Source organism: Peromyscus maniculatus, chromosome 9 (genome assembly GCF_049852395.1).
Source record: "Peromyscus maniculatus bairdii isolate BWxNUB_F1_BW_parent chromosome 9, HU_Pman_BW_mat_3.1, whole genome shotgun sequence".
NCBI lineage: Eukaryota > Metazoa > Chordata > Mammalia > Rodentia > Cricetidae > Peromyscus > Peromyscus maniculatus.
Genome location: NC_134860.1, coordinates 115,441,689 through 115,469,259, shown reverse-complemented (window position 1 = coordinate 115,469,259; position 27,571 = coordinate 115,441,689). Strand labels below are relative to the sequence as shown.

The following is a 27,571-nucleotide window of genomic DNA, read 5'->3' as shown; positions in this document are numbered from 1 at the left end:
CTTACAACCAATGTAACATATCTAAGATTGTCCACACATTGTCCAAAATCCTTTCCTAATCAAGATAAAGCCCGAAATAAGGCCAACAATATGGGAGAAACTGCAAATAACTCTACCCATGAATAAACAGAAGCTAATTCATTCAACTGTTCACATACTTTGTTTATTTCCAATTCCCTTACGTCGTAATATGAAATGCACGTTCTTTAGAGCATAAAAAGTAGTTTTAAAATCAGCATCTCCCACTAACTTCATAACTGGACTAGCTGGATATGAACAAACGTGATCCTCTGAGTGAACACTATTTAAGACTATCAGACCTGAGTTCATTATTAACGAGGCATTGGAAGTGTGAACACCTGACCCACATATCATTTAAGTCATCTCTTCACACTTATTTCTACATCAGCTTCAGTCACCTTGAAACACTTGAAACAACACTCTTTTAAAAGTTTATTGTTTGAGCACACTCCAGACATTTATGACCTTTCTGAGATTTGGCACTGCTGAAATGCAGTTATATAAATAACATGCTTTGCTCTCACAGTTCAGTTTTTCACAGCAAAGGCATGAAAAGAAGTCACTGCATCTGGATCCTTATTGCACTTATTCAATTCACTTGTTCTTTCGACAAAAATCAAATATCAGAAATGAGAGCGACTTTTGTGTCCAGATGAAATGGTCAGTGGTAGTGTCACTGAGGAAAGTGAAGAAACTTCCCAGTATAGACTGTGGGACAGGAAGAGTCTGTACAGAATAACCATGGACACAGCCTGGCAAAGGATTACACCTATTGTAATAACCTGGAAAAGAGAAAAAAGAAAGGGAATGTTTCATCACGTGCAAAAACAGAAAAGTTACATTTCATTTACCATGCATCCACTCTGCGCTCTACACAGTCCTTCACCTTTACCACGGGTGCATTTCAGGAAACACATTCCACAGAGAGTAGACATATCTTCAGGACTGTGACTGTTCAAAGGTAAAATCCTTTTGACACTTAGTTTACAGATGCTACAGTCGGACAGAAAAGTACCTGGTTTCCCAAGGGAATGCATGTTACAGACATGGGTTTTGGTAACAAGAAAAATCAGGAATGGAGCTAATTTAATCTAGCTAATAGCAGTAAAACATACTTCTGCCTCAAGTCACAGGTCTTTTTGTAGGCCATGTTCCTACTTTCCACCTGTAAACACTAATGGCGAGCTTTGCTGTGAAATGCTGGAGCCATCTGCTGATGAAGGAAGGCAGGTATCACCACATCTAGAGTCAGCCTGCTCTAGTCCTGCAATGTGACTGTTATGTCCATCTCGGCTAATACCTTACACAGGGAACAATTCCAATCAGTTCTGTTTTTAAGAGAGATGCACTACATGTCCTCTAGTTTAATTCATAAAACATGACTCCAAAATAGGCTAAGGCCTACAGAAGCTATAGGCTGGAATATAGGCTTGTAATCCCAACATTTGGAAGGCAGAAACAGGAGGATCAATTCCAGTTTGAGGCCCAGAGCTATATATTCTGATCCTGTTTCAAAAACAAACAGACCAACAAAAAAAGCTATTCCTATCATTCTGCTTATAAACTAATTTTTAATTTTTTTAATGTTTATGAACTTCTAATTTATATACTCACCAGTTTTAACATTTTCTTTTGAGTTTTTAAAGAACTTAAGAAACTTCTGAATGGCTAAGTAGGTATCTCCTACTTTAACATGTTCTGAATAAAGACTTAAAAACATTTTCGTCATGAATATCACTTACCTTATCTCTTTGGTAGTCATTAAAAATCACAGCAATGCAGGCGAGCACTGGCTGGCATAAGAACCACAAGATACAGCCCTGAAAGAAACCGACAAGCCAGTAAGAGCTGCTGTCTTTACTTGAGATGCGCCAGACTGAGAACAGAAACAAAAGCATGGCTGGTCGGGGCAGCGTACACTGTGGTCCTCTCAGCATTAGGAAGTCTTACAGCGGGAACACCGCGGCTTGAGGGCAGCCTGGGCTATAGAGTGAGATCCTGAATCAAAAACCAAACAACAATTATTAATATACTTATGGCCTCGGGTGGAGAGATGGCTCAGCAAATGTTCTTAACTGAGCATTTGCTGTTCTTGCAGAGGACCCAGGGTTAGTCCCCAGCACCCACGTGGCAGCTCACAACTGTCTATAACTCTAGCTCCAGGGCACCTGACAAAACACACACACTCATTAAATAAAAATAAGACCTTAACACTCTCTCTCTTGTAGGTCCTGACTGGCCTTAATTACACTTCAGCATAAACTTGAAATAAAATGTAGAAATAAATTTAGTTTTGCTGTGATATTAATACTTCTTTTCTCTCAATAAATTGCCAATTTTTAGAGTATTTATAACACTACATTGATAAATCTGTCCCATACATATACTTTATAGACTATCAATGCTGTGATATAGGCAGCAGTCAGTAACTGAGAAAAGCAAGGTACAAATGTATACTATTTCTGCAAAAGGAAATAAAACCATGAAGTCATAGTCACATGTCCATACTCAAGTGAACTAGTAAAAACACCCAAGATGATCACAGCAGTTACTGTGAATGGCAGAGTGGACTGCAGGGGAGAGGCAAGAGGCTGAGGAGGAACAGGAAATTTCACAGTTATGCTTTTCAAATACTTTTCTCTATTTTCCCACAAACTGTCCCAATGTATCTCCTTCTCAAAATTCAATTTGAAACAAGTTAAAAATGCTTGGGGCACTTTGAACAGTTTTCAGTGCGTTACTCCTCATAGAAAGAGAGGGAATGCAGAGGAATGCATGTATTTAAAACTCTCCAGCAGAGAGACATGGGGGCCAGTGACGAGGAAGAGGTGGGGACTATGATGAGCGCTCAGAATTCCTCTGCTGCTCTACAGCGCTCTGATTAGACGGGCACAGGAAGGACCCACTCTGCTCACATGGACACGGGGTGGAGCAGCAGCCCACGCAGTACACCCACCAGCCTCTGGGCTGCAACCTCCTACACCGAGGACAGCCCCTCGTGGCTTGTTACACAACACTGGGACTCCAAGAGTAACAGTTCAGACAGTTAACAGCTCCTAACAAACAATTTTTTTTTAAATTCCCACAGAAGAGAAGAAAAATCACTACTGGTAAGGAAAACCCAAGATGTAGCCCAAGGGCCTTTCAAAGACTATATGGAAAATACTGTTCCATGGTTTCTGTACGATGGGTTCAAAGCCACATCATGCATGGCGTGAACAGTGCCCTGGCACACAGAGAGCAGTCCAGGTTAACTGCTCGCTAGCTTCCCAGAAAGGAGAGTGCAGCGGACCATGGGAAGCCACTTCCTGCCCCACGCATACTTTGGCGAATGTGATGTAGAACTCTCTCTTGAGCGTGCTCCTCTCCATTGTGATGATCTGGTAGAGTCCACAGCCCAGCGACAGGGCCAGGCAGATTCTTAATATGATCAGCAGGAGCCCTGCTAAGCTGTGGTGAGAATGTGAACTATGGTGACTAGTGTCTTCAAACTGCTCCCAAAGCAGCAAAATGCTCTGTAAATAACAACAATTAGGGAAAAATAAATACCTGTTTACAATAAAACATGTTCTCAACTCTTTTGTAAGCATCCTTTACATGTTAGAAAAACATTCCTGAGGGATGCAAAGATTATCTGACTGTAAAGGCTGTCAGTTAGCAGTGTAGTTCTTTTCCTGCTCTCCGAATCCTAAGCGGGATTCCTATCGAGTGACACACAAATCATCATCTCTGAGACAAACACAGGCGGAAAAGGTGAAGAACGGGAACTTCCTCTAAACCCCCCTCCTTCCCTCCCAATTCTCCTCACTACCACAAGGTTAACCTGCTTGTTTTTTGAATCTTGCTATGTATCCCTGGCTAGCCCCAAACTCACGATGACCAAGCTGGCCTCAAACTTTGAGTAATCTCACATCTCTGCCTCCTGAGATCTGGCAATATGGCATGCGTCACCATGCCCAATTTAAGACCACTTTCAAATAGCTCAGAATCTTTTCTAGTAGAATGTGCCAAGTCCAAATTGTCAAATGTCACTCTTTCTGGCAACTTCCCTACATAAAGGAAGACATTTTGTTTATTGACTTAGATTTTATTTTACCATTATTGTATGTGAAGGTGCATGCCTGTACCACACCATGTGGTAGAGGTCAGAGGACAACTTTATGAGTTCTTCCATCGTTACATGGGTACTGGGGACTGAGCGAAGGTGGTTAGGTATCAGCCTGAAAGCACATCTGGTACATCTGGTATGAGCTCCTGGGCACTGTCACACACCCTTACTTTTCTGCTGACCTTCCCTCTCATCTAGTTATCGTGACAGTAAAAAAACAGAGCTCTCTGCTGTTCCGTTTATTGCTATCCACGTTCCCTCTGTACCTACTGAGCACCAAGGACTCATTATTGTAATCTTTTTACCATCAAATATGCTTTTGGGCTCCCTATGTAAGCCCAGCTTTCAAAATTGAATTGTTAGTCACTTCCAAACACCTTGGTAAATAAAATTCAGTATTAATCCAATCCTTGGGCAGGGCACGGTGGCTCATGCATGAAATCCCAGCACTAGGGAGGTGCAGGCGATCTCTGTGACTTTTGGGCCAGCCTGGTCGACATAAAGAGACCCAGCTCCAAACAACAAAAATCCACTTCACTGGCCTTAACGGGTTGCCAGCAGCCTCCTCCTTCCTCACCTGCTCTGTCTACTCCACAATTTCCTCCTGCCTCACCTGCTCTGTCTACTCCAGAGTCTCCTCCTTCCTCACCTGCTCTGTCTACTCCAGAGTCTCCTCCCTCCTCACCTGCTCTGTCTACTCCAGAGTCTCCTCCTTCCTCACCTGCTCTGTCTACTCCAGAGTCTCCTCCCTCCTCACCTGCTCTGTCTACTCCAGTTCTCACCACTACAGCACTTTCAGTAGACAGCTGCTTTTGTGACTCACACAAAGGATATTTCCTTTGGGACATAAAACTCGCCATTGCTGGGGTTAGGAAAATAGCTCAGTCTCAGGCTAGCGTCTTACAGGTGTGAGGACCTGTGCTCATACAGAAAGAACTGCATGTGTATAGTTTATTGTGTTTGTTTACAAACATCAAGTTACCTAGAGTGACTGGTGAGCACGGACTTTAAGAATGTAACCATACTTAAAGTCTAACACACACAGAGTGGATGCTACAGTTTCTTTTTACTCTTTGAAGGTTTTATACATGTGTATAGTGAAACCGAGTCTTCTCCCCTCCTCTCTCCCCTCCCTCCCGAGACCCTTCTTCCGACAAGCCCCCTATTTGTATGTCTTTCTGTTGGAGACGGTAACCAAGACTTCGGGCTGCTTGCATGGGTGAGAGGCTGTTTCCTGAGGCGTGCACAACTTGTCACTGGCACTGAATCAAGTGACAACCCTCCTCCAGCAACCATTAACCAACACCAATAAGGACCCAGTCTGTCCTAGAAGTCACAGTAAAAAAAGAAAAGCTGGGTGTGGAAACATGTGCCTGTGATCCTACAAGCACAAAAAAGCACACACACACACACACACACACACACACACACACACACACACACACTCTCTCGTATACCCTCCCACAAGCTCATTCATATACGTCCCACATTTCCCCCACAAACATGCATACACAAGTATGCACAGCATGCACAGCGCACACACACTGTTGATCACTAAAAGCACTATTCTTTCCTTACACTAAATTATACCTATCTGGTGTCTTAAACTATACTTCTAAACTTGACTTTTACAACAAAGAAGTATGATTATAGAACTATCATTTCCTATAAATTGGTTTTCCATATCTAAGTCTGTATTTCCATACACATGTGCTAATATGTGGTCAGTATAGTAATAGCACATGTATGCATTTATGTACTGATAGACTGCTGGTATCATTAGCATTGTTTGGCTGTTGCTGAAGATAACAGTTATGTCTCATACAGGCTTCAGTTCTAGTGCAGTGTCAAACTTAATTATCAGTTGGTTTTTTGTCTGCAACAATCAATTAAAATTACAATGGAATGATGATTTAAAAAAACCTGCATTTTAGGCCAGGCGGTGGTGGCGCACACCTTTAATCCCAGCACTTGGAAGGCAGAGCCAGGCGGATCTCTGTGAGTTCCAGGCCAGCCTGGTCTACAGAGCGAGATCCAGGACAGGCACCAAAACTATGCAGAGAAACCTTGTCTCGAAAAACCAAAAAAAAAAAAAAAAAAAAAAAAAACAAAACAAAACAAAAAAAAAAAAACAACAACAACAACAACAAAAAACAAACTGGATTTTTAAGAGAGCTATAATTTTAGAATATACATGATTTTTTAAAAGATTCATTTAATTTGTGTGTATAGGTTTTTTGCCTGCAGAGGTCAGAAACGGGTATCTGATCCTCTGGAACTGGAGTTACAGAGGACTGTGAGCCACCATGTGGGTGCTGGGAATTGAACCTGGATCCTCTGGAAGAACAGCCAGTGCTCTTAACTACTGAGCCATCTCTGCAGCACCAAAAAATGCTAAAAGTTTTCTTTTAATATTTAAGAAAACAGAAAAAGTAGGAAATGACATTTTTAGTAAGTCAAATCTACACATACTAGCACTCAGGAGATCTGTGAGGTCATGTTATCTGCATTTCTTAGACTCCCGGGGCCCGTTGTGCAGTGAGACACATTCGGATGCATTTCTGCAGGGTCAGCGCTCACCTGGGTTATGACAATGAACACCGCAATGCCTGTGGACGCAGGGGTCGAGTCCCACTGCAGAGGTCGGCTTTGAGACTTCTTCATGCGGACTATTGTCCACCCCATGCATAGGCTCAAAAGCAGGTACAACATCTGAATTTGGGAGGCAATGTCAAAAACTAAAGGGAAATGAAAATCAAAGTCAATAAAACTTCACAATTCACAGAATTGGGCACATTTTATATTGAGATGAGAATGCCCCTTTTCAAATCACAAAAACTAAGAAAATTCAGTAAGAGATATTAATGTGTAATAGTTCTAACACATTCAATATTTGGCATAAAATTTGTAATTGATTATAGAAACATGGAAATATTACCATTTAGAAATATATATACATGGCTGTATTATATTATATCTTATATATTCGTCCAACCTTAAAGCTATTTTTTCAATTCTTCTCTTTAAAGCTTTTATTGCCATATACAATTCTGACAAAAGAAATAAATTTTAAATATAATTTCTGCAATGTGGAAAATATTAGGACCCTTTCTAGGATGCTAATGATGTTTGATGGATGAACTGTAATATGGGAATATTTTTTAAAACTGTTAAGAAATGGTATGAGATGAGAGCTCCATGAACTAGTGCCATGCGCCACCAGGTGGCCAGCACTTGCACTGCAGGAGAACAAACACCACCACTTTAAAAGGAATTCAACACATCACCTGTATGCAGATGCACACGACATAGAAACAAATGAATACACAAAAATGTATAAATGCTTCAGGTTCCGTGCATACTTATCTTATAAATTAATAGGTGCTTGCCTACAATAAAAGCTATTACTTTTTATCATCATGACACCAACGGCTTGTGATCACCAAGTAATGCACTGCCCCTACACAGCTAATGCTTTCAGCTGTCACCGCTTTGGGTAAGACTTCCTGTAGCACAGAAGCAGCTGGGGTGTAATGCAAGTTTATCAACCATACACGTCAGCTGTATTCTGACAGACTTCTCCTGCTCTGTTATCTACACTGACACCGGCTGTTCCACACGCACTGTACTGGCACACACACACTGTCTTCTGGACCTGGCACTCATTGCCTTGCCTTCCTGGTTCCCGATAGGAGACCTGCACAGATTAGGCCCGCTCACTTCCCATCATGGAAGGTGAGGAGAGGCCCACAATGCCCTACTCCGTCCTGATGAAGCAGACAGTTAACAGTTGCTAGGAGAGGGCACGTTTCCTCAGCTTGCAAGCCGCCCATGCTACCATAGGTTACCCTAACCAAATTCACTGGTTCACCAGGCCAGACTTGGGGGCAACCGTTGTGGTCTGCTCTTGGTGTGCTTTCTGGAGACGTTTCTCCCCAGGAAAGGTTCACGTATGTATGCTTATGTATGTATGGCAGTGAATGCTGACAATAAGCTGTGACTATACTTGAATGACACAGCCTGTCAGATCAAGCACATTTTTCTTTCATCACAAATGTTTAAATGTGATGTGAATTAATTTCGTTAAACATTTCACAAATATAGTCAGCTAGCCAGATAAAGATGTTGCTGGAGGGATGCCTACATAAGCTCCTAAGTAGCAAAAACAAACACCTGGGGAAATCCCCTTCATTTTCCAGCTCATTTCTTTATACACAAGTTTACAAAAACCCATCAAATACCATAGCTGGACAGGAAAACCTATGCTCATTGTTGCTGAAAATAATTACCTGTTATTTTATATATAAATAGATACATTTATAAAGCATTTATAAATACATATTTGTAAAAATGTAAATGCATATAAATATTATTTAGTATAGATGAAATACTCAGATCACATAAGAACTCTGCTTTCTTGAATTCACTCACTTAACCAGCCAACTCTTGTTGGAAGAGTCACCACCACTCAGAACATCAGTTCATTGCAGCTAACACAACTAGTGCACAGAGCACAGCGAGACACATGACACGTGGTGTGTACTTCATCCCAGGACTTGGGGACAGCGCCAGGGTTGAGAGCGGAGGGCAGCCTAGGCTACGTAGTAAGCTCAACGACAGTCGCAAAGTGAACCTCCCTCTCAAATACCAAGGGACATAGCTCTTGCTTCACAGTCTTAGAGTCCCCAGAACTGCAGAGGAAAAGAAAAGTCGGGTACCCAACGATTCACATACAGCAGCCCTGGACAAACAGTCCACTGTGACCCTGACTTCAGAAAGAGGCTTCTGCTAAGGTCTGTGCTGTGTGCTTTCCGCTTCAGATGTCAATTTCCTCAACTGCTGGTTATCTCTACAGTTTTGTCCTGCCTTAGCACTGTGACTCCATTAAATCTCCAAGTACGCTCAAAAGAAAACAAGGGAGAAGCCAAGGACTAGTAGACAGTGTTCAGAAAGGACAAGCACCTTGTGTTCGTGTCCAAGGTGAATTGTACCCAGGATTTCACAAGGTAACAGAAAGTTCCTCAAGTTTCTGAATCAAAACAGGTGATGAGAGCAGATGAGTGAGTCCTGAGAAGGCAAATGGCAACTATCCAAAGACACCTTGACTAAAAGAGAAATACAGGTAGAAAACGAAAAGTCAGCTCCAGCACGGTTCCGTAGTCAACATTTGTTGCTTACCAAAGCATTAATTTCTGAGTATAAAGAATGGTGTATGACTTGATTGCTCAGAAGTTCTCTTTAAAAGTCATGATTCACTGGGCGGTGGTGGCGCACGCCTTTAATCCCAGCACTCGGGAGGCAGAGGCAGGTGGATCTCTGTGAGTTCAAGGCCAGCCTGGTCTACAGAGTGAGTTCCAGGACAGCCAGAGCTGTTACACAGAGAAAAACCACAAAAAGTCACAATTCCAAGACCTTTAAATTTTTTAATTACTAAGAGTTTCTCTTATAAATAAAAGAACAAAGATGTGAGGTCAGCTCAATTATAGGCGTGAACGTGGTCTTGGATCAGAAACAGAGAAAGAGTATAGGAGAAAACAGAGTTACAATAGGAGAGCCCCTTCACCCCTGGGACGGGAACCTGGGTCTGCATCTGGGCTCTGCAGCTCACTAGGTGAATGTGCCTGGTGCACCTGAGCACAGATCCTGCAAATGGGGGTCAGCAAAGCATGTCTACTTTTTATTGAGGACAAACTGAAGGAGCACATGTGAATAACAAAGAGTGAAGAACTAAGCTAGACACATCACTTACAGTAAGATCAAACAAGATCTGAGAACTAACCCAGTCCTGTTCTAGTTAATCTGAGTTCTTACTAACCGTGACTAGAAAAAACTACACCACAGCAAAATAATTATTTCACCACTATCACCACCATCATCATCACCATTACTACCATCACCACCACCACCACCACCACCACCACCACCACCACCACCACCACCACCACCACCATCATCACCACCATCATCATCATTTTACAGAGCTGGAGATCAAACCCAGGGCCTCATTCAATGCTAGGAAAGTACTCTACTACTGAGTTACCCCATTAGCTGAAAATGAAGTTCTTTGGCTCTCTCTCTCTCTTTCTCTCTCTCTCTCTCTCTTTCTCTCTCTCTCTCTGTCTCTCTCTCTCTCTCTCTCTCTCTGTCTCTGTCTCTCTCTCTCTCTCTCTCTCTCTGTCTGTCTCTCTCTCTCTCTCTCTCTCTCTCTCTCGAAGACGGCAAATTTATCTTTGAAAAATTACTCAGAAAGATTCTCACCTTCTGCCAAACTTCCCATAAGAGGTACCCCGATTCCATCTTTGGAGTATCTGAGGGATTGAAGAGGAGAGCATTAATATAAATTACCAATGGAGGGGGGAAACTCTCCTAATCAGAGCAAGGCTAACTCTGTGGATTAACTAGGATACATTAGCTGGGACGACAAACAGTGGTTGAGTTACCTGGAGAAGTGAATGTAATTGGCTAGGGCTGAGGCGGCCTGGAGCAGCAGTGCTGTGGTCAGGACCTTCAGGACCGTGTGCATGGGCCCTCCCTTCCTGATGGCCTGCCACAGCGACTGCGCACAGACGCACGCAGTCACGAAGTATGCCAGGACGAGGAGGAAAAAGAACTCGTGTAACCCTGTGGAGAGAAGAACGGGATGCTTCAGTACGACGGGACAGTGTTGTCAAGTTACCCTAGAGCTCATCTTTTCAACTGGAGTCATAGCATTCAGTCTTGTAAGGAAGAAAGACGGAAATTACTAACCTCTTCCCCCGGGACCAAGTTTTAACTCTAAGAAGGCAACTTAAAAAAAGCAGCTAAAGTCAACCTGTGGAACAGTCACTCAAGGATGCGGCGACTCACTGTAACCAGAGTTCGGTTCTGTCTGAAAACAGCCAGCAGCGACTTCAGTGCTCAGTTAGAGACACTTTAGAAGCTCCAAGTGCATGTCTTTTCTGAGAACTGTAGAATATTTATTGTTACCAGTAGCTTAATAGACCTTGACTGCGTCTCCAAGTGTGGTCCCTGATCCAGCAACATCACCACAGGACTTGTGATGGAAATTCTTGGGTCCCAATTCTAATCCACCAAACCAGAAACTGGAGGGTGAAGCAAGCAGTCTGTTTGGAAAGCCCTATGGTGATTCTGATAATAACACATGTGAATCAGTTTGGGGAGTTTCTATTACCTTGAATTTTCATTTGGGCAAAGCTTTAAGACATCTATGTCCAGAGCCCTCTTGTGTGGTACTTTCTGTAGCTACTGCCAAAGAGGAAACCCTCTGGAAGTCAGTGACTCCATGCCAACATGAAGTAGAACTACGATAACAAATGACCACCATTGCAAGTGGCCAAGAACAAAGAGGAGTCATCCTGTCTCTTCAGAATCAAATGACAAACTGCAGAAAGTCGGATGTCAGCGTTGAAGGTGGAAAGAGCTAATGCTGGACTCTGCCAGAGTCAAGCAGGCAGTGATGATGCAGAGTTCTGAGTGAGCAGAACCGTGAGCAAACAGGACTAGTGAAGTTCAGAACCAACACCAAAAATGGGGCTGCTCATGACGTCACTTCCGCCTGTCTCCTGTAGTGTTCCTGTGACCTCACAATAACCAGCATCTTTGTACTTAAAATTATTTAGAGTTTTATTTGAGAAATTTCAGGAAAAAAATTCTAATAAATTTCAAGTTAGAAGACTGGGAATTTCATGGTTTTGAATTTACAGGATTCAGTTTTCTTTTCAATCCAAGAGGGACTGGTCCCAGGAATCCCTCAGACATCAAACAAAACCCATGGATGCTCAAGTCCCTTAAATAAAATGCATGGGATTTATGTATAAAAGCCAATGCATATCCTGCTATACACTTTAAATCACCTGTAGATTATCTTCAAAACCTAAGCCAATATAAGTGCTATATAAACAGGTATTATACTGTATTGTTTAGGGAATACTGAAAAGAACAAAGCTGGCATGTTTTCAGTATAGACCAATTTCCACATGATACTGTCCATCTGTGGCTGGCTGCACACATGGACATGGAATCTGCTGATATGGGGAGTCAGCTGTACTGAGTTAAACCCACAGTGGTCCCTAAGAGCAGGGCGTTTACATTCTACCCAACACCAGTGTGCAATACTGGCCGCACACAGAGAGCTCTCTACTGAGTCTGTGGATGGACTTGGATTTGCTCCCCTTCCAATGACAAGTCTGAGATTGCTCTAGCTTCCCATTTGGGTTAAATGCCAATTAATGAAGAAAAAATAAGGTACTTTTATTATTAAAAAAAATCATTTTGGAAAAGCAAACCACAAGACACAGATCTCAGTAAAAACTGCAAACAAACAGCTCAACTCCATCATTTTGGGGCCATCAGCAAGAGAACCAACAGGAGCAAGAAGGTCTCCTACCACTGGGTGTCTCTCCTGCTCTGCCACACATTTCCATGCAGAAAAGAAGCAGGTTAGCTGGCAGGAAGAACCATCAATTGTGAGGAGGGGGAACAGTTTGTAAGCTCCTTTTATAGGGCGAGACTGCACTTTAGAATGATGGCACCGTAATCCTTAGATTATAGTACTGGAACAAGGCAGAAAACACAGATGCTGCCAATATATTCAAAGCTGTGAGCCAATAAAATTCCTTACGCTAGCCCATGTTTTGATCTTAGTTTTTAATTTTTCCTTCTTTGTATTAAAGAATTATACAAAGCACACAAAGCATCTATTGAAAGTTTTTTTCTTTGTAATATTTCGTAAAGCACCCACACCAGGATCAGGTGTCAGGGTTTGTTATGAAACAGATCCACATGACAAGAAAATCATGACTCTTTACTGAGAAGCCAAAATAACTTAAGGCCAAAGGGACTTTATTCGGTGGTAAATATATTTCTCTGAAGAAGCTAAGATTATAGAGAACAAAGAAAAACATTTGATTGGGTGAATATATTAACCATACTAAGACACTGACTCAAATCTTGTTAACTAAATCTGTGATAAGTGAGTCTTACCTTGATCCTGTCCATAACATACTTTAAAGATAAAAATGCTGGCTCTCCACCCTGGGCTTTATTATTATTTTTCATTTTAAGCAGATCAGCTCTAAGACATATCTCTGTTTTCTCTTTAGCTACCAAGTTTACTTTTGCTTTGCCTCTAGCAGTCACAAGTCACAAGAAAGCCATTTGTGTTGTTCACATTGGAATTAAAATCTAATTTTAAAACAGGTGGGTAACTAAGTCTTAAAAGTCAATGCACACTAAAGGAAACTCTTAGAGGAGCACACAGCAGATGGTGAACACTTAGGGAAATGTGTCGACTGTGAAGCGAATCTTAAAGAAGCCTTGATGAGACCGAGTAGGGAGGACGCTTAGACGGCAGCTCCAGAAGCCTTAGCTTCATCTCGAGAGCAAAAAAGTAAAGAGAAGGGAACAGGGGCCACGTTCCTGTCCAGCCTGCCTCCGGCCTCAGAGCCCAGCTCTTCCCTTCCTCAAGTGTCTCAACACCAATCAAGATTCCAAAAACATCCCATGATTTCCAACACTGAAACTTGATGGGGCTGACACAGCAAAGATGTGTGATCCTGGTCAGGCCCACAACATCTCTGTCTCTGTCTGTCTCCCCCCTCACCATTCCCTTTTATTTTTTAATTTTTAGTTTTTAGGTTTTTGAGACAGGGTTTCACTGTGTAGCCCTGGCTGTCCTGGAACTCACTCTGTAGACCAGGCTGGCCTTGAACTCAGTGATCCGCCTGCTTTTGCCTCCGGAGTGCTGGGAGTAAAAGCATGTGCCACTATCATCTGACTCTTTTCTTAAGATACTGAGTATCTTCACTATCTACATGGCATGACTATCTACATTGCATGCGTTGAGCCCCACAGCTGCAACATTTTACTAGAGCTAAGTGGGTGGTCCACTCATGGTTAGACCATGGAGGGGAAGAGGAAACAGAAAAGCACAAATGTATCTGCTGAAATCTAGACAATATAGCAAAGCCTATAATATTTCAATAAAAACAAGCTGTTTGGGCTGGAGAAATGGCTCAGTGGTTAAGAGCACTGACTGCTCTTCCAAAGGACCCAGGTTCAATTCCCAGCACCCACATGGCAGTTCATAGCTGTGTGTAACTCCAGTTCTAGGGGATCTGGCACAGACATACCTGCAGGCAAAACCCCAGTGTACATAAAAAATTAAATAAATAAATCTTAAAAAAAAAAAACAAAAAAACAGCTGTTTGCTTTAGGCAACATGCTTTCAAGAGTCTAGGTTCTTCGAACAAAAGCAGAAAATACAGTTGTTAATTTTAATCTTTTAATTTTTTACGTATTTTGAGAATTTCATGAGTTAATGTATTGACAATATTTCCACCTCCTTCCCCCTCTAGCTCCTCCCACTTGCTCCCCTCTTTTAAAGACACTATTCATTTTTTCTACCTGAAAAGTCTTATATTCCTACTTAGCAGTTTGTTAAGAGCCATCAAATTTGCCTTGGTTAGTTTTGTAAAATAAGATTTAACTACAAATCAGGGATTAACCAAAGTCTAGATTTAGAATGCATTAACTGGACCAAAGGAAAGGAAACAGTTGTGCATTTAAAGAGAATAGCATGCAACATTAATGGTATGTTGGCTGTAGTACGTATGACAAAGAGGTTTCTAAAAGAACTGGAGACTATCCCCTGGAAACCAATTCTATAGCAAGGCTACACAATAGGAAGGGCCCTCTTAACCTGTACCCTAAAACCAACAACTCTCCCACAGGGTGTGGAATACAGCTTTCCACAACAGTGGTTCTGCACATTAGGAACAACTCCAGCTCTGATTCAACGCCTGGCTTACAACCCAAAACAAGTCTGAGTCTTGGGAGAAGTGAATTTATTTTTCATTTTACTTTTTGAGTTTTTCGAGACAGGGTCTTACTATATAGCTCTGGCTGTCCTGGAACTCACTATGTAGACCAGGCCTGCCATGAACTCACAGAGTCTGTCTGCCTTTGCCTCTCAATATTTTATTTTTTGAAAAATAAAAATAACAATAAAAAAGCTTCTCTAGATGTATACACCTTCTCTATATGTATAGTGATGGGTTAAGAATCACCAACTTAAACTGCAATATAGACCTACTCACAAGGGCTTTAATGCATTTTAATCGATAAAGTAATGTAACTTTCAGGAAGTAAGCCAGCCATAGACTGGTTCCCAATAACCCAAGGCACTTCTGGGCTCTTTCGACCGTGAAATAATCAGTCCCTGTAGGGTGGCTCTGCAATAATCTCATGACCAATCACATACTGTCAGGGCGTGACCTGTGGAACTTCCCCATTTTAGAATATGCTTTTGGATACCACATCAGTAACAAAAGCCAGAAGAAGTAGGCCAGAAAGCTGAGGACTGACAGCCGGATTGGAGTTATTTGTGAGAATTCTAAAGAAAAGCTGGCAGAAGTCCTGGATGCTAGGAAACCATTAGAGGTGTGGGCAAGTTCAGGGAAAGTCAGGACAAGATGACTCGGATTTGGAGGCCCCAGCGCAGCAAATGGAATTGCTTTACGCTGTGGGGTTGAAGATGCCAAACCGGGGAGGCGGGGAAAGAACAGAAACAGGAGCCAGCACAAGGAAAACAGCGCTCCTTGAGGTTCTGAGAGCTGCAGGCCGAGCACCTGCAGGCAGCAGGCGGGAGGGCCCGTGGCCTGGCAGGGCATTACTGTCTCGCACGCCCTGAGCAGTCCTAAAGTAAGTGTCCCAGGAGATACTGGAGCTTGGGAAGTGAACGAGGGCCGTTAGCAGAAAGCCATGGCCAGTGCGCTCCCCTGGCCTGGGTCTCACCGATGTCATCTTACAGTACTGGGAACAGCCACCATGGCTTGCAAGGATAAGCATGGCAGACTGACTTCCAGAAACGGTCTACAGGCCATGGTGTCATTAGCCAACACAGCCTAAGTTAGTTTGTGCTCACAAACATCTTGAGTGGCTGTTATTTCCTTGACAGAGTAATGTTTTAAAACTACTCGAAGACACTTAGAGCCCCCCCCTGTCATTCTAAACGTTTTCAAAATCAAAGGACACTTTAAGACTCACCCTGTGGCCAGGCGGTGGTGGTGGCACGTGCCTTTGATCCCAGCACTCGGGAGGCAGAGCCAGGCGGATCTCTGTGAGTTCGAGGCCAGCCTGGGCTACCAAGTTAGCTCCAGGAAAGGCGCAAAGCTACACAGAGAAACCCTGTCTCGAAAAACCAAAAAAAGACTCACCCTGTCACATTCCATTTGTGACCTGCTATTACACATGCTTTGATTGGTTTCTCTAGCGATATTCATACGCTGAACTTAATCAATCAAGTCTAATGTGGCCTTACTCCTGCTCAGCTCAACTGCTCTATTGTCAACAAGACCCAATGGCATCTTCTTTATTGACTTCTTCAAATGGCCAGTGACCCATGAAGAAGTGAACCCTAAGCCCCTTTCCTTGACAGGGGGCCTACATAGATGCTTACCCCAGCATGCTAACTGACAAATCTGTCACACTTCGAGGACATTCACCATGCTCTCACCAATCACTCCTACGTGGCTACAATCTCACTTCAGTAGGGCAAGGCACAGTGACCTGAAATTTTAATGAAGACTTGTGGGAATAAATTTGATTCCAGAAAACACCACAGACTTGATCATTACTACCTAAGAACCCAGAAAAGCAAGGTCTAATTCTGCTCAAAACTAAGGGAAGGGTAGTTGAGTTTATACCTCAAAGTAGATTGTTTAGTTCATTAACATTTTTGTTTATAAAAACAATGCTGCTAGGTGGTCATGTCGCATGCCCATAATCCCAGCACTCGGGAGGCAGAGGCAAGCGGATCTCAGTGAGTTCGAGGCCAGCCTGGTCTACAGAGTGAGTTCCAGGACAGCCAGAGCTGTTACACAGAGAAACCCTATCTCCAAAAAAAAAAAAAAAAAAAAAAGCCAAAACGTATAAAGAAAACCAAAAATTATATGATTCTATTAACTGTATATACAACTACCTATTAATATTTTATAATTTGTTTTATTTTCTGTCTTTAATATACTCAAAGTCAAGCTATATAAAATTTAGCATTCTGCTTTTTAAACTTCAGCTGCTTTCCGTTTTTAATATTCTAAGAAGGTAAAATGAAGATACCTGTGTACAGATCTCTTTTGTATTAGGATATATTTAAACATATATATCTCACCAGATTCTCTAGCACTGAAGTGGTCAAATGGGTTTCCCTCAGCATCCGGGTTTAGTAACACCATTTCAAATGGGATCTCTTCCAGCTGGGGACTCTCCGTGTCGTCTGCGCAGGTGAACTTGTCTGCATAAAACACGTGCCACGTCTGGGGAGCTGGAGTCTGGGACACCGTCAGGTTGTGCTCTGTCTGATTCATTGTCACTGAGAGAGAAAGAAAGCAGCACCTTTCAAAGCAATCTTCTCAATGTTTTAGTAACAGAATTAATTTGAGTTTAAAATCTTTTTTTTTTTTGCCTCAAAATTCAAGCCTGGTGTAATATTAGAATAAAGCATAGAGACCATAAAGCAGACTAAAATGAACAATTTAAGCAATAAAATGACTATAAAAGTATCAATAACATACTACAAAAGAGAAATGGTTTTATTGAAACTGAATTTTTAATAAATATTTACAAAGTTTTCAGTGGATCAGCAACATTTGAAAATTATTTCATGTGGTAAAATATACCAAACAATCATTTTAACCGTACGATCACAGCATGTGGCTGTTACAACCACACTTTTGGAAGTAACTTCCTTAACTTAAATTTTTTTGCTAGGAAAATCCTTATATCCAAAAATTATGCCTGTTTATAAAAATGTTTCTTGTAACTGGTCTTTCTTTTCCAAAGGTACTATTAGTAGTAAAAAGAAATGACAACGATTCTGGGTCAGATCCGTACACGGACGTGAGACACGCAGGAGAGACCCACGAAGGCTGGGCCACAGAGGTCTGTCCTGGGAGCTGGCTTCAGTGCTGTGCCAACCTGACACAAATTGGTTATCTCAAGGAGGGAACCTCAGTTGAGAAAGTACCTCCGGCAGATCTGGCTGTAAGACATTTTCCTAATTAATGATTGATGGGGGCGGGCCCAGCCCAGGTGTGTGGTGCTATCCTTGGTGGTCCTGAGTTCTGTAAGAAAGCAGGCTGAGTAAGCCAGGAGGAGCAAGCCAGTAAGCTGCATTCCTTCATGGTCTCCGCATCAGCTTCTAGCTCTAGGTTCCTGCCCTGTTTGAGTTCCTGTCCTGACTTCCCTCAGTGATAAACTGTGATGTGGAAACATAAACTACAACAAGTATGATGCCTGAATTTTTGTGTGTACAAAATAAAGATAAGACCCACAGTAAGTAACTGATGTAAAGACTAATTCTGGGAATCTAGTACAGTATTTGTCACTTATGTGGGACTAACTCAATGTTAACTCTGCCAGCCTCACTCCAGCTTCAATGAGACTTGTCAAGTCAGTTAAGAGCAGGGAATCTGACATCCTTCTCTAACCCGAGTGAAGGCACACACACCCCACGCACCCCCCCACACACACACACACAACCACACACATGCGTGCACGCTCCCATTTAATTCCAGTGCTTGGGAGGCAGAAACAGGTGGATCTCTAAGCTCGAGGCCAGCCTGGTCTACAGAGCGAGTTCCAGGGCAGTCAGGGCTACACAGAGAAACCCTGTCTCAAGACCATCCCCCTGCACGCCCCCCAAATACACAGATTCTGAAAAACTGTGGCTAAGATTTCAGTTTGTGTCAAATTCTCAAAGCTCTTAGTAAGAATTTGATATGACATCAATACAGGGCTCAAATGAGACAGCTCAAATGTGGGCATGTCCTCACAAAACAAGGCTCTGTCATGTTGCTGGGTTTGCATTTAGACGTTGTCTCAAATACAGACACAAAACTGTGACATTGTATCTCCACTGTGAGGCAGCTCTGGATGCTTCTCTTTAAATTATACAGACGCATATAAACAGAAACACAGCAGTGCTTCCAAAAGTGACACTGGATTTGGTTTGTCTCACTGTCTTTTTGCAGCCAGCCTCCTGACAATACTGTTATTGTTTTTGAGACAAAAGACTACAACACAGCATGCATGTTCTATGAGGGTGTAATTAGTATCTCAAATATTAACAAAATGTGAATCACTGAAGTAGTGTTGAATGGCTAATTGCTCAATCATTATAAAAAGAAATGAATACTGTTAACTAGAATGCATTGTAAAATACTAATGCCTAAAATGATTTTTAAAGTATACCAAATACACAAAAGGGATCATGGGCATGAGATATATAAGAGAGCAAATTATTCTCTATGTAATATTGTATTTAACTACTTGATCTGACAACAAATTATTTGGCATCTGTTAGTTTTTGAGAGAAATTTATACTAATTTTCAGTGTCTTTAACTGTCTTGTGTGCTTGTTTTTAGCTAAAATGGACAAAGTAGTTTCTAGTTTAAAAAAAAAAAAAAGCCTGAGCTGGAGGCATACCTTAGTGGCAGTTCACTTACTTGTACCAACAAGACTCAATCCTTATACACCACCACCACACACACACACACACACACACACACACACACACACACACACACGAAAAACCTTTTATGTTGGGGATGGAGCGATTGCTCAGTGGTTAAGAACGCTGTTGCTTCTGCAGAGGACGTGGGCTCAACTCTCAAAACCCACAAGTGCTCACAACCACCCCTACCTCAGTTCCAGGGTATCGATTTGCAAGACTCAGCACAGATATTTCAGATTGATCCTCATTTTCAATGTGTACCAGCAGTAAGGGCAGGACAAAAATAACGAGCTTATTAAGGTTGCTATTCTGTAAAAATCAGGTTGCTAGTCTGAAAATGTACGTGTTCCTAGGGATTATTATTAAGTGGCACTATTACAGTGTCATGAAACAATGAATATGCCTTTTTCACTGAAGGCTCCTGAGTAGCAATACATTATAAATATGACCATTAGTAATTCAAAAGATTAAAACAGATTTTAAAGCTAGGATTTTGTTTAAAAATTGATAAAATTGATAAAGCATACATATATAAAATATATATACACCAGCCGGTTTGTCAACTCAACACAGCCAGATCATCCTGAAAAAGGAGCCTAGGTCAAGAAATTACATCCCAGCCTGTGGGCAAGTCTGTAGGGCACTTTCTAATTGGTGGTTGAGGAGAAAGGGCCCAGCCCACTGTGGGTGACCCTCCCCATGAGCAAGTGGTGCTGGGTTGCATAAGAAAGCAGACTGAGCAAACCATGGGGAGCAAGCAAGTGAGCTGTACTCCTCCATGGTCTCTGCTTCTGTTCCCGCCCTGCTTAAATTCTGCCTTGGCTTCTCTTGATGATTGGCTATTATCTGTAAGCTGAAATAAACCCTTTCCGCCCCAAGTAACTTCTGGTCATGGACTTGATTACAACAGAAGAGCAAATTAGAACACAATGTTGTTGTTTTCGAGACAGGGTTTCTCTGTAGCTTTAGAGCCTGTCCTGGAACTTGCTCTGTAGACCAGGCTGGCCTCAAACTCACAGAGATCTGCCTGCCTCTGCCTCCTGAGTGCTGCGATTATAGGAGTGTGCTACTGCCTAGCTAGAACACAATGTTTTATACAAAATACGTAGGTAAAAAAATATATAAAAACTATGTAATATAGATAAGCATATTTTTTCAGTACTTTATTTTAGGTCCTCAAATTTAACAAAATAATATTCATTCCTCTAAAATCACTATTTCCTGTTCTCTCTCTTTTGCTTGAATTGATGTATGTATGGTACGTATGTTAGGTAAGCCCAGATGCCAAAAGAAGGCATCAGATTCCCTGGAGCAAGAGTTACAGGGAGTTAGGAGCTGCCAGATGTGGGTGCTAAAACTGAACTCAGGTTCTCTGCAAGAGCAGCAGCAAGTGCTCTTAACCACCAAGGCATCTCTCCAGTCCCACTGTTACCTTTCATTTCATAATTCCAAAAAATACTCCTGTCTTTGAAAGCATGGGGAAGGGAAAATAGACGCACACCAAAAAAGGTGAAAGATTTCATTAGGTTACAGTCCCATGTCTACCTCCACGCTGAAAAATAGTCATTCCAAGCAGGCAGTAATGGCACACACTTTTAATCCCAGCACTCAGGGGCAGAAGCAGGTGGATCTCTGAGTTTGAGGCCAGCCTGGTCTACAGAGTGAGTTCCAGGACAGCCAGGGCTACATAGAGAAACCCTGTCTTGAAACACTCCAAAAAAGGTAGTAATTCCAGCTGCAGCATTTCAGAGTGGGCAGGGACCTAAACATGGACCAATCTGCTTATTTTACAAAGCACAGGTTTCACAAGTCACTAGCAGTGATTTCCACTTGTGGGCTTGCACTCTGGCAATGTAGGAAATGGCGTTTCTGTACATGGATAAAGGGTAGGGTACAATAAGGACCACGTGGTGTCAGGAAACCAGGTGACAGCACCAAAGCTCAAGGCTGACAAACAGCTGACAATTTATACTGGAACAAGAAAAAGTTTCTGTAGTGCCAGATTAAAAAAAAAAAAATCAACTGGCAAACTTCCCTTCTTGCTAGCCAAGCACGAGGCTCTGGGACTGCTCATCCTCCAGGCACTTATAACATATTTCACTAACACCAGGTCTCATAAATTGTCATTCGACAGTATACATTGTAAACAATATGCACTGCAGTTACTGTAACTGAAGTTTCATGGCATGTTGTTTTAGATTTATTAATTTTAATTACTTGTGTGTGTGTGTGTGAGAGAGGGAGAGAGAGAGGAAGTGTGGGTTTCTGTAAATGAGTGAGTTGTCTGCAGAGATCAGGTGTCAGATCCCCTGGAGATGGACTTACAGGAGGTTGTGAGCCATCCGACCAGAGTGCTGAGAACGGAACTCAGGTCCTTGCTGATGTCTTTCTGTACGCTGTGAATATATGTTATTCCCACTGGTTAATAAATAAGCTGCTTTGGCCTATGGCAAGGCAGCTTAGAGGCAGGCGGGAAATCCAAGGAGAGAGACAGGAAAGAGAAAGGCGGAGTCTGGAGAGACGCCAGCCTGCCACCCAAGGAGCAACTTGCCAGCAGACTGGTAAGCCCATGGAGCACATGCGAAACACAGATTAATAGAAATGGGTTAATTTAAGAGCTAGCTAGCAAGAGGCCTGCCATAAGCCATACAGTTTGTAAATAATATTAAGCCCCTGAATGATTATTTCATAAGAGGCCGTGGACTGCAGGGCTGGGCGGGACGGAGAAAACGCCAGCTGTACAGTAACACTCAGCACCTGTGTCATCTCTCCAGCCCTAACCGTGTTTCCTCACACTGATCTGATGTATTTCTGGCGCCATTACCCTTAAGGACTGTCTGTGTTGTGCTTACCCATGTACCAGTCATGCCTAGCACTGTGCATGTGACCACACAGTTGCTCGGTGAAGGGCCGAATGGATGGACACAGTTTATGGTACTGCTGTTACTGACCGAATTTTGAAAAACTAAAACAAGAAGTGGGAATCGTGAAAATGCTGTTGAGGAAAACAGGAGGAGTCAAGGAGGGAGAGCTGAGGGGACAGCAGCCGACAAGGGGAAGCCTGTGCAGAGGCCTGTGAGAGCATTAACCGAGCACAGACAATAAACTGAGGGATGAAGCCGCACAGCGGAGATCCCAGGGTTCTGCTGATCAAGCTCGGGCCTGCGAGCATCAGAGCAGGAAAACACTCAAATACTTCGATGGTGTGGAGACAAAGCAAAGGCAACATGACCAAAGGTGCTGTGTAGAAAGACCACTGGTGACCAGGCATGGTGGCACACGCCTTTAACCCCAGCACTCTGGAGGCAGAGGCAGGCGGACTCTGTGAGTTCGAGAACAGCCTGGTCTACAGAGTGAGTTCCAGGCCAGAGAGCAGATGTTCAAAAGGGATTGGAAGCAAACCCCCAAGACTGAAGTGGAGGAGACGGATGTGGACAGCTCCAGAAACAAGAAGCTCTGAAGAGTAGGATGGGGAAGTTGGATAGGGAGCTCGGTTTGAACACTAGAGACATAGAAGAGCAAAGGAGGAGGACTCTTGTACACACGTGAGATGCAGAGGTGAGCAAAGGTGACGGAAAGGAAACACAGGGATTTGTACAAATGTCAAGATAAATTCAGAGATTTGGGGTTGACATAAATATCTGTAATATCACTCAGATCTCTTCAGCATACCACTGGTATCAGCTAATAATCTAGGTAACAAACATCCTCAATGGATACCGGTGACCAGGGAACTATTTTCTTTCCTGCTCTCACTGCTTACACATTCAGACAGCTGACTGGATGTTTAGAATGGGAACATTCTACCTGGCTTGGCTATGAGAAAACCAGCACACTTCTGCGTGAGGATGATGCTTATGAACACAGGAGAAGAAGAGAAGAGGATGGTTGCTCTTTCTCATGGACGCTGAAGTGGAGTGAATGCGAACAGCCCTCCCAGACTCATACATTTGAACACTTGGTCCCCGGTTGACGGGGCTGTTTGGGAGGGATTGGGAGCTCTTTGGGGTTTTCAGAAGACTTGTGCTGTTCCAGTGTGCTCTCTGCCTGCAGCCTGTGGATCACGATGTGAGCGCCTGGCTACTGCCCCAGCTTCCTGCTACCCTGCCTGCCGCCAGCCGAGTCTCTAGCCCTCCGAAACCGTAAACCCAATAAACTCTCTTATAAGCTGCCTTGGTACGAGTGTCTTATTACAGCAATAGGAAAGAGGCTAAGACAGGTTCTTCACCATGTCTCCTGCAAGCAGCTAATTTCAGGGGCGTAACAGGTGGAATGGTGTATGTACTTCATTCCTAAATTATAAAAGCCCCACTTTCTCTCTCAATGGCTAGCATCCTAATCATGAGACGCTGTTGATTCAAGAAAAAAAATGGATGAGAGCGATGATAAGGCACCTCCTGAGGCAAACCTAAGTGACGTGGTGCAATATATACTGCTACCCCACCATCACACAACTAAGTCTCCATGGCATGCTAAACTGTATGAAATAACACGTTAGTGTTTAGTGAAGTGCTGGCAGGCAATGTTATTCACTGCATACTACAGCCAGATAAAAATGTATCTGGCATATTAGCATGAACTACATAAACCACAGAGTGCAAATGAAGACTCCTTTACAAATTATTTGGACATTTAAAAACTCTTTGAACAATAAAAGGAGAAAAAGCATTCTATTCTTTGAACAAAGAAATGGTTAGCTTTTGAAAAATGCAGCCGAAAACATAACAGCCAAAATATCATATCATCAGTTATGTGTATATAGTCACACACACACACACACACACACACACACACACATATATGTCTTAGTATATACATATATCTACCATGTTGTACTAAACTTCAGCATTAAAGGGGGGCGGGAACACATCTAATGGTCAAAGAAAAAACCAAAATACTCACTTGTCAGCTGAGCTCTGGATAACCTCTCACTACAGCTATACCCAGGACCGCCCTCCTGTAGCTTTAGCCATTCCTGGGCTTGGAACAGGTAGAGTTTAGCTTCTTTTCCAATGGCCACTGCTATGTTGTTGATTCTGACACACAGAAGCGCATGGTCACCTTGACATTAAAACAAAAATTATCAACTAGTTTGGTCTTATAAAGAACTAAGGCAGTAGGACAAGTCTGTACCTCCATGTATCAATATGGGAATTTTATGTTCTTAAATCCCATTTATGTAAATTAACCACAGCATAATGAACACCTCATTCAGGTTTAAGTGTTTATCCAACATGGAACGTATCTGTTTAGCTGTAGTGGCAAATGGTAACGGTTCACTGAATAAAGAGCATGATCTGGGACAAATGGACATTCATCATCATAGAATTTCTGCCTCACTCTACAATCCACTTCATTCATCATATACATTTGTTCATAATCTATAAGACTTCTTGCTGAACTATCTTTTTTTAAACATAATACGCTATTAGTATCTAATTATATATGTTTTTGTTGGGGGAGGGGCATTGTGAGACAGGGTTTCTCTGTGTAGCTCTGACTGTCCTGGAACTCACTAGACCAGGCTGGCCTCAAACTCACAGAGATCCACCTGCCTCTGCCTCCTGAGTGCTGGGATTAAAGGTGTGCGCCACCACACCCAGCCCCTAATTATAATTTCATGTGAAAATAAAACACAGGTATGTGTTTGGGGTACCTATTTTACACCCCAAACATATTTTTACACTTATGACTTTTACAGAAGAATTTTTAGACTGATGTATTGGATGAGTAATAACAGGTGAGCTCAGCTGCACAAGGAACAAAGACCCTGTGGAGGGGCTAAAGCGATGCTCCACCGTGGAGGGGCTAAAGCGATGCTCCACCGTGGAGGGGCTAAAGCGATGCTCCACCGTGGAGAGCATTTGCTGCTCTTGCAGAGGACGTAGGTTTGGTTCCCAGCACCCCGTGGCAGCTCACACCATCTGAAATTCCAATTATGGGGGACCTGACTCCCTCTCACGTCCAAGGGTACCCGCATGAAAGGGACATGCATAAACTCATGCAGGAATGCACACTTAAACAAAAATAATAACTTAAAAAATTAGTATATAAATATTGAAAAGTACTCGCCTTAGGGGAAGGGATGCTAGGAAAGAGGTGAAGCAGTAGACGTCTCAAAATTTTACAATTTTCTATTCTTTTGGTTCTTCATTTCTTCTGTTACTAGAATTACTGCTTTGGTTAAAGCTTTTCAAAAAGTTAAAATGCACAGTGTACATAAAGAGTAAGTCTCTTACAATAGCTGGTATGCTGCATCAAGTTTCACAAAGTGCCTCTAAAGTCCTAACGCTTTAAATTGTAGTAAGCTGCAGTTCTGTTTCAGCAAAGATTTATTGAATTAAACTGGAATCGACCAAAACCTGGTAAGAACTATGCATAAGAGAATTATATGTGCATAATATATAAAAGAAACTGTACATGGGATATCCCTTCTCCAACCTGTTATGAGACTTATGAAACAACATGTAACATATCTTTTTCATTCAGCTGATACTTGTAACACTTCCAGAACAACATCTGGGGTGTTGACAACCTAGATTATTTCATGTTTCCCCTCACATTCACAAGGTAATCATGATCAGGGTTATGTGTATCTCTGTGGGGCATGAAGAGCACAGATCTCAGCTTCCACAGATCCTTGATTGACCAGCACTATCCAGATCATAGTGACAGCATGGTCAGTTCTCAAAGGACTGCCACAAGGTTATGAGACTGAAAATATGACAAAAATACAACAAAACTGTTTATTCAGGGGTCTCTTTTTCCTTCCCCCAGGCATATTCAGATTTTGGAAAACTGACAGGTTTTTCCTCAGATATTGTAAAACCTTCAATTTTTGTGTTTTTAAAGCATCCTTTTACACCATCAATTCGGCAAGTTTCCAGGACTTGACATTCCTTGCCACACTCATTTCTATTACCTTCTCCTAAGACCCCTACGAAGGCACACTGATATCCTGTTGCATGTAATGCAACCTGATCTTATAAGCCAAAGATCCGAGCTTCATTAAGGAAATGACTCACTTGAAATGCAGTTATGTCAAATTCAAAGTACCAAGAAAACGCTGAAGCTAAGAGCGCAAATGAACTGGGGCAAAATTAACAGAATGAATCGCCAATTCATCAGCCGAAAGGGTTATCGGTTTTCCTGGAGGATACCAGGAAGTTAAGAATGAAACGCAGCCCTTTCAGACAGGCCAGAGCGTATCAACCACGAAACTTTTCTAAACACTTGTAAACGCATTCCCACCAACTGAACTCCAGACACATAGTAAGTAAATCTACTGCTCGGTAGCGCGGTAACCAAACTGTTGAGGCAATTACAGGTCCCAAATCCGCTCCAACTAGGTTTCCTGCAACCGGTGTTACAGACAAGACAGGTTCCTGGGCTGACATTCACTCACAACCGCAGGGCCCAAATGCACACAACGCGAGGCGAGGTGCGGAGTTGGGGACCGGCTCTGGGAAGATGCAGCAGAGCGGTCCTGTTTGCACGGGGAGCGTCGGGGAAATGGAAACCGCTTTCGGGTGCAGTAAGTAGGCTGCGGCCTGGTGAAGGCGCAGGGCCGCGGCGCCGCGGGGATCCAGGTGAGGCCCGGACGACGTGGCGGGAGGGAGGCGCCGCGGCCGCCGCCTACCGACCCCGGGCCTGCGGGAGGCCGCGCGCCTCCATCCCTCGGCCCGCCCGGGACCTACCGTGGAATTCGAAATGGCCGATGCTCTGGCCCTGGGCGTCCCGGGCCGCAGCGCTGCTGAAGCTGCCCCGCAGGGTCTTGCCCTGGCCGCCCTGCGGCCACCAGCAGCTGCACGTGAGGGCTACCGCCAGCAGCCGCAGGCCGCCCATGCCCGCAGCCCGCTCCACCGCGCGCCGGGCAACCGCCTAGGGCCTGCCTGCAGCCCACGTCGGCAGCGGGGGGCGGGGCGGCGGC

General features: G+C 43.1%; 1 protein-coding gene across 3 annotated transcripts; it reads right to left on the bottom strand.

Moving 5' to 3' along the window:
* Positions 1 to 440: 440 nt before the first annotated feature.
* Gpr180 (G protein-coupled receptor 180) lies at positions 441 to 27,571 on the bottom strand. 3 transcript variants are annotated; one of them, XR_013042610.1, is made up of 9 exons: positions 27,339 to 27,571; positions 24,544 to 24,702; positions 17,298 to 17,498; positions 10,570 to 10,750; positions 10,388 to 10,437; positions 6,710 to 6,867; positions 3,345 to 3,536; positions 1,764 to 2,019; positions 441 to 803 (listed from the first exon to the last, which is right to left on the bottom strand). XR_013042610.1 is itself a non-coding variant. In XM_006978746.3 (9 exons), exons 1-9 carry the CDS (start codon positions 27,484 to 27,486, stop codon positions 645 to 647), a joined length of 1,326 nt encoding a protein of 441 aa, XP_006978808.1. In that variant the 5' UTR covers positions 27,487 to 27,571; the 3' UTR covers positions 441 to 644. The 3 variants fall into 3 exon arrangements, 2 of the variants coding, with proteins under 2 accessions (XP_006978808.1, XP_042141306.1); XM_006978746.3 differs by having other exon boundaries at positions 1,764 to 1,841; XM_042285372.2 differs by lacking the exon at positions 3,345 to 3,536 and having other exon boundaries at positions 1,764 to 1,841.